Raw genomic sequence first — 10,016 nt, forward strand, 5'->3', positions numbered from 1 at the left:
CTTATTTAATTTTTGTGCTATAACTTACTTAAAAAAATCAAAAAAATAAAAGATGAAAATACGTGTATATATGTTCTTCCTTCTTCTTTCTTCTTTCTTTTAACGTGAGTGCTGAGATGAGTCCTAACCCGGACTTGAGTGAAACATAAGATAGGAGTGGTAGACTCATAGTGGCATACCGAGAGTATTCTCGTGTCTTGTCACACGTGAGATAGCCACACTTAGCGGAGGAGCTTGAAGTGATATATGTCGGCGGGTGTTGTCACGCTTAGACTTTATTACTCTTAAGTTTCTATTGAACGCTAAGGACCTTTAGTAACCCTTAACCCATCTTGGCCTTTTAGGACGTAGTGCGGTGGCTAACCGGGTGTTGTCTCGGTATTAGTCGACACGCGATGCTACACTCGAACTAGACCTTCCTACGAACGATGTTGGACCGGGTGTTGTCTCGGTATCCGATAAAGTTCAAAGGCGGTTGGAATTCGGGAACTTGGTAGAACCCGTAATACAGGTACATTTGAAACCATAGTCCTTACCAAATGGCGTTGTTACCCTTGACTCCAACATGTGGACTTAACCTCACCATATATTCACCGTTTGTGTTAGCATAACCATGCATACATGCATTCATTCATAAAAACTTTTTCCCATCAAAACATCGAAAGACTTAGATAAGTTCTTGTAAACATCGGAGGAGTAGACCTTATAAAGAGGGACACCAAGGAATACAGTTTCAAAAGTCTTAAACTAGACCTTAGCTTTGTTGCGGACTTTGTCTTTGGCTTTGCTTTTGTTCTTAAAGGAACCATTTTTAACATTTCAAATTATCAAATGAAACAATATTCCTTATGATGTTTACAATTACTTTGACAAGTCCTTCGAAAAAATGTGTCTATTTTTGCATAAGCACCTTGCATCATTTTGCATTTCATAGTCTCAATTCCGAGTCTCACAAGTTTTCCTTCTCCATGAAAGGTCAACCCACCTCAAAAGTGTCATGGCATCCTCGTCCGAAACCAACTCGCATTTACAACACTCGAGCAATCATAAAGAGAAGATGGAGTTTCTCGAGCAAGAAAATCAATTGCTCCGTGAAGAAATGGCAGCCATGCAGACTAAAATGGACGAAATGACTGAATTGATGAAGACACTGACTGTTGCCCAAGCACCTCCACCTCCTCCTCCTCAACGTTCCGTGCCCTGGTTCTCGCCTCTTACTGCTGGCGAAATACTCTGTCCCATTGCTTGTGAAGCTCAGATGCCTACTCATCAATATGTAGCTCATGTTCCTCCATCTTCCATGAGAGCTCCTCTAGTCGCTATGACCTATTCAGCACCTGTGATACATACCATTCCACAAGATGAAGAACCCATCTACCATTCAGGGGATATGGAAGCCTATGATAGAGTGAATGACTTACAGCAAAAATATGATGAAATTCAGCGAGATATGAGAGCCCTTCATGGGAATAAAGTGTTTGGGAAGACTGCTTACGATCTCTGTTTGGTGCCAAACATCCAGATACCCCACAAGTTCAAGGTCCCAGATTTCGAGAAGTATAAAGGGAACTCATGTCCTGAGGAACATCTAACAATGTATGTGAGAAGGATGTCTGCCTATGCCAAGGATGATCTGGTCCTTATCTATTTCTTTCAAGAAAGTTTGGCTAGTCCTGCCTCAAAATGGTACATGAATCTAGACAAAACAAAGATCCGAACTTTCCGTGATCTGTGTGATGCTTTTGTAGAACAATACAGTTACAATGTGGATATGGCCCCAGACCGAAGCGATCTTCAGGCTATGACTCAGGGAGACAAAGAAACATTCAAGGAATATGCTCAGCGGTGGAGAAATGTCGCTGCCCAAGTCAGCCCACGTGTGGAAGGGAAGGAGATGACCAAACTTTTCTTAAAGACTCTCAATCAGTTCTTTTACGTGAATATGGTCGGAAGTACGCCCAAGGACTTTGCTGAGATGGTTACTATAGGTGTACAGTTGGAAGAAGGAGTCCGAGAAGGACGACTGATCAATGAAAGTGTCCCCGCTGGCAGTTCAAAGGAGAAAGACCAGGGAGTGAATATGGTGAAAGGTCAGCAAGTCGATCCACATCGCCAGGCCCAAAAAACGCCGCAGTATGACCCGATTCCTATAAAATATGCGGTTTTGCTTCCACAGTTGCTCGAAAGGAATCTAGTCCAGACCAAGGCGCCTCCTCCGGTACCAACAAGATTGCCAGCATGGTATAGACCTGACCTTTTCTGTACCCTCCATCAAGGGGCACCTGGCCATGATATTGAACATTGTAATGCAATGAAGAAGGCAGTTCAGAATTTGATCCGGACCAACCGCCTGACCTTCTAAGACTTAACACGAGGAGTGGTTAACTGTAATTGGGTCGCTGTTGACGTTCCTTCCGCTGTTCTTTTGTTCAAATAATGTTTGTTTGTTGCTTTTCGCTTTTCAAAAAAAAAATATCCTTTCGTCTCGCCCAAGACGAAAGTGAACTTGTGTAGGGCTTTTGCTTCATATATTTTCCATCATTAATAAAAAGGTCGTTTTGATCCCGACTTTCATTTTATCTTGTGCTTTTTCTGGAAAAATGGTAATACAAAAAAAACAAAAAAATATAATCATTCTCAAATATCTGCATAATCATAACTTACACTTATCAAAATCAATAATCAAATCATGCATTAATAAACCCGTTGAACACATTAACCATGTACTCTCTTCCAACTTTGAGTTCCCTGTGTCCGAAGCTGAAGGAGGGAATGAAGAGACTCCCGAAGAGATCTCTCACATACTGGGGCATCTTAGCCATCGAAGCTGCAAACAAAATATCAAGGAGATTATCCAGAAGATGACATTCAATTACAAAGACTGGCTCAGGGTGCTACCATTCGCTATGCTCAGATATCGTACACATTTCAACAGGGGAAAACCCCCCCTCCTTCCCCAATATGCAACATGGAGGTCGTGCTTTCCGTGAAGGTCGAAGTCCTGTCAATAGGAGTTCTGCTAAAATCCAAGCTTGATCAAATTTAAACGCATGATGACCTTGTACAAATATATCAAAAGAGGTTTGAAACAAGCTTCTAACAAAAAGGTTCGTCCCCATGAATTTCAAGAATGGAACTTTGTACTACTTTCCAACCAGACTCCAGGGGCAAGTGGATGCCTAACTATGAAGGTTCATGTGCAAAAACTTTTACAACTATGGATGGTGACAAACTCACGCGTCCTATGAATGCCGGTGCAGTCAAGAAATACTCTGTCAAAAAATAGAAGCTCGGTAAGTCGCAAATCTTAAAAAGCGGCTTAGGCAAAAATGAGCGTCTCGGTGGACTGAAAACCCGAAAGGGCGGTCCAGGCAAAATTAGAGACAAAAAAATGATGATTATCCTGATAGATTGAAAACCCAAAAAGGGCAATCTATGCAAAAGTTAAGGATCATGACAAAGTAACTGCATCAGTCAGGCACAATCCACTTGGGGCATCTTGACTATCAAAAGACCTCCGATTCGAAGCATCTGCAAACCAAACACTCGGAACTGGGGCATTCAAAGTTATCAGGGAGTATAACAGTTATATGTGTTCAATGTACCTTCCCATATATTTACCATTTTGCAAAATTTTCAAAGATCTGTGGAGCCATGCCATTGGCTGGTCGCCACTCAATTCATCAAATTTGAGCCTGTGCCCATTCATTTGGAACTCCCATTTATTCTATTTTGCAAAATTTCTTCTATTTTTGATGACAATGCTTGAAGCAAAAAAATTTCAAAATACAAAACTTTTTTTTTTTTACATCTTTTGAAAGGTATGAACAACAAACACACTCTCTTTGAACTTGTGAGTGGTCGAAGCATACATCAGCATCCGCCTCAAAAACGGCTACATTCCGGAAGAGAAACATGGCTAAACATAATGGAGGGGACCTCTGCTTCGAGCAAGATGCTTTCACAGTCCAAAAAAAAAAAACAAAAAAATCATTGCTCGCTAAGTTGAAAACCTGAAAAGGCGGCTTAGGCAATAGAGAGCGTCCCGGTGGACTGAAAACCCGAAAGGGCGGTCCAGACAAAAATTAGGGGCACAAAAAAGGAATATACTCCCGGTGGACTGAAAACCTGAAAGGGCGGTCCAGGCAAAAGTTAGGGATTTTCAAAGAAAAATACAAAAATGACTGTCGAAGCATTACAAGGGAAAAGCATTCCGCGCCGATTTACAAATGGCGACTTCTTCCAGGCTGTTGGTTAAACAATAGGCTTTCTCCCCAAGATTCATCGGTGGCTATTCATCAATTGCAACCTTGTGCCGGGTTTTACACAGTCAACGGCTTGATTTGTTCACAATAACATCATCTCCAAGGAAGTTTGCCGAGTGTTTGTACTGCGATGTCAATCCAACTCCCATCTTACCTGTCTTGTCTTGTTTCATCAAGTCATCTGTCATATACAGTCGTACAAGTTACATCCATACATTCATACATCCATTTATACAATCGTACATTCATACAGTAATACTTTCACACATTCATACACTCATGCCTACACAACATATACACAACATCAATTCATACATGATTGCATTAGTCACCAAAATCTTGTTTCGGTTGTGTCTCTTCAGTTCGATCTTCACTTATCATTGCGTCAATCAGCAAGTTTCTACACATAAACATCTGACATTTACCTTCTCATCATCAAAAGTGTCATCCCCAGTGTGTCTGGTCAAGAGATGTCACTCGTCAGTTTCAAGTGGCAAGTCCTAAACAACGGACAGCTTGAGTCTATTTTTATCCATTGTCAAGTGGCAAGTCCTAAACAACGGACAGCTTGAGTCTATTTTTATCATGTTTCAAGTGGCAAGTCCTAAACAACGGACAGCTTGAGTCTATTTTTATCCAGTGTCAAGTGGCAAGTCCTAAACAACGGACAGCTTGAGTCTATTTTTATCATGTTTCAAGTGGCAAGTCCTAAACAACGGACAACTTGAGTCTATTTTTATCCAGTGTCAAGTGGCAAGTCCTAAACAACGGACAGCTTGAGTCAATTTTTATCATGTTTCAAGTGGCAAGTCCTAAACAACGGACAGCTTGAGTCTATTTTTATCCAGTGTCAAGTGGCAAGTCCTAAACAACGGACAGCTTGAGTCTATTTTTATCCAGTGTCAAGTGGCAAGTCCTAAACAACGGACAACTTGAGTCTATTTTTATCATGTTTCAAGTGGCAAGTCCTAAACAACGGACAACTTGAGTCTATTTTTATCCAGTGGCGAGTCCTAAACAACGGACAGCTTGAGTCTACCTTTATCTGGTTTCAAGTGGCAAGTCCTAAACAACGGACATCTTGAGTTTACCTTTATCTTATTTCAAAGTGGCGAGTCCTAAACAACGGACAGCTTGAGTCTATCTTTATCTTGTTTCAGGTGGCGAGTCCTAAACAACGGACAGCTTGAGTCTACCTTTATCTTGTTTCAAGTGGCAAGTCCTAAACAACGGACAGCTTGAGTCTATCTTTATCTTGTTTCAAGTGGCAGGTCCTAAACAACGGACAGCTTGAGTCTACCTTTATCTTGTTTCAAGTGGCAAGTCCTAAAACAACGGACAGCTTGAGTCCACCTTTATCTTGTTTCAAGTTGCAAGTCCTAAACAACGGACAGCTTGAGTCGTTTTTATCTTGTTTCAAGCTGCCAGTCCTAAACAACGGACCGCTTGAGTTTACCTTTCGTCATGTTTCAGTTTGGAATCACATCTTATTTTCAAAAGTGTCATCCCCAGCGTTAGCTGTTCAAGAGATGTCGCTAACGGTGTTGTCTTCATTAAGCTATCATCCCAAACCAATACGGTAGTAGACAATCTTTTCCCCAGTGAAACTACATTCCCCAGCGGTGTTGGATCCCATTCTTCAACGAATTTGGGCATCCCGTCGTTATTTCTCGTCTCAGTCAAGTCATATTTGTCGTCCTGCATTCATACTTGCATCACGAGCATTCATAGCATCTTAGGTCCAAAATTGGTGTACTTTGTATTTAAGTCTCTTCGCTCCGATCGAATTAAAGATTCCATCTTCAAATCTCCGGACGAAGAAACTTAAATAGGGGCATCTGTCATACCCCAATTTTTGACCTAAGGATCCTACATTCATACACCGACACATGTCATTTAACCCTGACTAAGTCTCTGATTTTTCAGTGAAAAATTCGACAGAAAGGTATTTTAAAATACCTCATTTTTTAATTCCGAGTTGGACCCTCTTCTCTCGTCATTTTATTTTTAAAATTCCATCTTTTATGTAATTTTTTTATTAATTAATTTCAACCTTTTTTAGTCATTATCTCTTTTAACTCTTTTGTTTCCTTTTAGATAAATCCAATTTTTATTCTTTTTTCATATATTTATTAATTTAGTTTCTATTTCTTTTTTTCTTATTTTTAAGTATTTAGTGTCAAATTTAGATAAATCCAATTTTTATTCTTTTAAGTATTTAGTGTCAAAATAGGTCCAAGTTCTTTTTGTTTATTTTGTTCAAATCCAAAAATGCCCCAATCCAAGTGCAAGCTGTCAAGTGCTTATCTGCAGCCAAATACGTAACAAACACTGATGTCCTCCTGCCCAAGCTGCTGATTTTGCTGCTCCCATTTAACAAACCCTAAGCTTAGTCCAACACTATAAATAACCAACTGCAATTCATCAGCAGAGAGCCAAAAATCTCATAAAAAAACCATTCATCGTAACACAATTCACGGCCAATTTCCAATGCACAAACACGGGGCCAAAAAATTCATCGAACAGTCTCATTCACGTAACCTGCAACAAGGAACATTCACACAATCTGAAACAATCCAGTCCTCAAACCAACACAATTTCAATCGGCAGCATTCACAATCCCCATAACTAGTCACGAACCCATAACTGAAACCACAACATTTACACCTGGCATTAACCAAACATCAACGAAGTCACACATCCTCATCAACACGGACAGGCACAAACATCAACACCATCCGGTGAACAGAATCAAAGCCACTAACAGTCACGCGCTCTCGAGTTCGTCGAAGCCGGTCACGAATCCGACACACACACGCACGAACGGTTCGCGCAAACACAACATAGCCGAGGTCCTCAACCCGACATCTAAACCGATACAGCCACAGAGACTCAACAACCAGACAACGATGGCATAACATCATCGGATTGTCATCCATCCACACCAGAACAGACTACTGCGGAGGCATCAAAGACCATCGTAAAGATCACGAGGCCGTGCTTGGACCACCGACCCAGCATCACCATCAAACCTAAATCAAAGCAGAAACCCAACGAAAGGTAGTATCTATGTTCTTTCTTTTCAATTTGCAGATATAGAAACATAGGTTTGTGTTTTGGAGTTTTAGGATTAAAAAAACTGAATAGAGGGGAGGGAATCGAGTGAGAACAAAAAAAAGGAGCTTGTGGGTGCTTGTCACGGCGGCGCCGTCGTTCACAACGGCCGGCCACCACCATTCTCCCGTCGGAGAAAAAAAGAAAAGGTGAGAGAGAAAAGAGCATGGGAAGAGAGGAAACAGAGAAAGAAGAAGGTCTGTGAGTTAGAGAGGAAAGGGAAATTGGGAATGAATGAGTCATGCTAACCACAACCCATTTATACATGACCCTAACCCGACCCATTTGTCCAGAACCGACCCGGTTCGTTTACTAGCCAGGGTCCAATTCAGTTTTTTTTTAATTCCTGCACCCCCAGGACACTGACCGCACCTCCCTTTTATATTTTTTTAATTTCTATTCATGCATGCATTTAAATTCTCTCGTATTTTTTTTTTATCATACTTATTAGATTAGGTAGCACATCCATCATTCATTTATCCATTGCATGTTTGTTTATTTGATATGTCATTTATGTTTATCATATAGAATTTAGATTGCATATTAGGTTTAGATGCAAATAATTCATGCATTTCTTAGTTAGTCTTAGCATAACACATTTTAATTTAGTTTTTTAATTTATTGTATATAACTTAGAATGTAAATATTAGGCTTAATGTAAATATGCATATTTATTTTTGTCAGACTTTAGAATGTATATTAGGTTTAATGTAAATACATCTTTAGTCTAGGTTTATAATCACGCATATTTATTTTTTCGCAGACCATAGCATGTATCATAGGCTTTAATGTAAATAATTTATGTTTTTCTTTTCTTGTCATTTATTTTTCCGCAGACTTTAGAATGTAAATTAGGTTCAAATGTAATTTATTTATTTACTTTCTCGCAGGCCATAGCATGTATAATAGGTTTTATGTAATAGTTTAGGTGCATGTGTGCGTGCATGTGTGTATGCCTTTATCCTGCTTGGTAGTTTAGGTAAAAGGTCCTTGTGGTGGTCCAACGCCGCCATAAGGTCCCTACGCTTTTACTCTTTTATGCTCCGTTAGTTTTAGTTCAATTATTTCCAAAACAACAAAAAACATGCAAATAACCAAAATCACAAAAACATTTTCTTAAACAAACCTTGATCTTACGTCAAGCGATAGTCTTTTTTTATTTTATTTTCTTAATCAAATATCAATCAATTTAACTTTATTTTGATTCCATTTTCTCTAATATTAAAAAACACAAACAAATACTCATTTGCCACTTTGGCTTTCTTTTATTTTAAAACCTTTTTCAAAACTAATAAAAAACACACAACCAATCAAACGTCAGTTTTTTAACCCCGAACTACGAGGTTTTGATCCCTCACGGGTACGTAGGCAGAGGACACTCGTCCTTCCAAATCAATAAAATGTAGATAATTAGGTCTTCCCTTTTTTTTTTATTTCAAATTCTTTTTTTCAAAAAATAAGCAAGTTATAGCACATAAATTAAATAAAAACCAAGAGGTTCCCGTAGAGTACTACGGACATAAAGGGTGCTAACACCTTCCCTTTATGTAACTAACCCCCGAACCCTAAATCTTTTCAAATGGGGTGGTTTGAACTTTTTCCCCCTTTTCTTAAAAAATAAAATGTTCGGTCGTGAAATAATCAAGTGAGTCAAACGCTAATCAAATAGCCTTGATCTCCGAAAAATGACGCGACAAGCAAAAAGACATAAACAAAAAGAAGAGATGAGAAAAACATACGATTAAAGGTTCAGAGCATAATTCAAATAATTTTAAAGCATATTAACCATCTTCAAAGATTAAATAAACAAGCATAACAAGCATTATTATCAAAGCAAATAATAACACACAAGGTATGAACAGTTAAAGATTTTCAGAAGCAAGAAGAATTCAGAAGCTTATAATATCAGAAGCGAAAAGAACTAAATCAGAAGCAGAGATGATCAAAGAATATTAAAAGCCTAAAGAGACAAAAAAAAAGCTAAAAGTGTGCAACTATGGGTTTGGCTTATTTCTCTAAAATCTTCTTCAGAAGCTCTTGAACATCAGCATACTTCTTGTCCATCTCTTTTCTGTAGTTGTCTTCTCTGATCTTGGCTTCTTGCATATCAGCTTCCAATTTTGATATCTTCAGCTTCTGCTCTAGTAGCTCTGTTTCAAGCCTGTCATTTTCTTCTTTGAGCACCTTGTTCTCCTGAGCTAGAGCCAGGTTAGGTGCATCAATCTTTTCCAGGATCTCAGAAGGAATAATCAGATGCAGCTCCTTAGGCAGGAATTCATCAGGTTCTTTGCCTCTGATACTGAGTGGATTCTTCACCCAAGTACCAAGAACTTCAACATCTCCAGTATTCTCTTCTATTCCATTCAACCAATCTTCCAGCTTCTGCTTGGCTTGCTCTTGAGCCTCAATGCAGGAATCATGCAAAGCTGAAATCAGGTTGACGACCCTTTCTTTTATCCTTCTCCATTGCTTCTGATAGCTAACCTGATGACCTAAGTCATTTCTTCCCGCTATCAGTCTGAGAACTTCAGAAGCAATATCTTCCCACACATCTTTTAGTACTTGAGAATCCAGGTAAATGGTGGGAGGTGAAGGTTGTTTAGAGGGTTTTGGAGGGGCTAAGTGTATAATGGGTAG

The 10,016-nt window shown here is 39.3% G+C and overlaps 1 protein-coding gene across 1 annotated transcript; it reads left to right on the plus strand.

The window, feature by feature from the left end:
- The first annotated feature begins 1,057 nt into the window (after positions 1-1,057).
- LOC146957409 (uncharacterized) lies at positions 1,058-2,362 on the plus strand. Its single transcript, XM_085750486.1, has one exon. It carries the CDS (start codon positions 1,058-1,060, stop codon positions 2,360-2,362), a length of 1,305 nt encoding a protein of 434 aa, XP_085606612.1.
- The last annotated feature ends 7,654 nt before the right edge of the window (positions 2,363-10,016 follow it).

This window comes from Medicago sativa, chromosome 1, assembly GCF_051527215.1.
Source record: "Medicago sativa cultivar Bolivia chromosome 1, Bolivia_mono, whole genome shotgun sequence".
Lineage (NCBI taxonomy): Eukaryota > Viridiplantae > Streptophyta > Magnoliopsida > Fabales > Fabaceae > Medicago > Medicago sativa.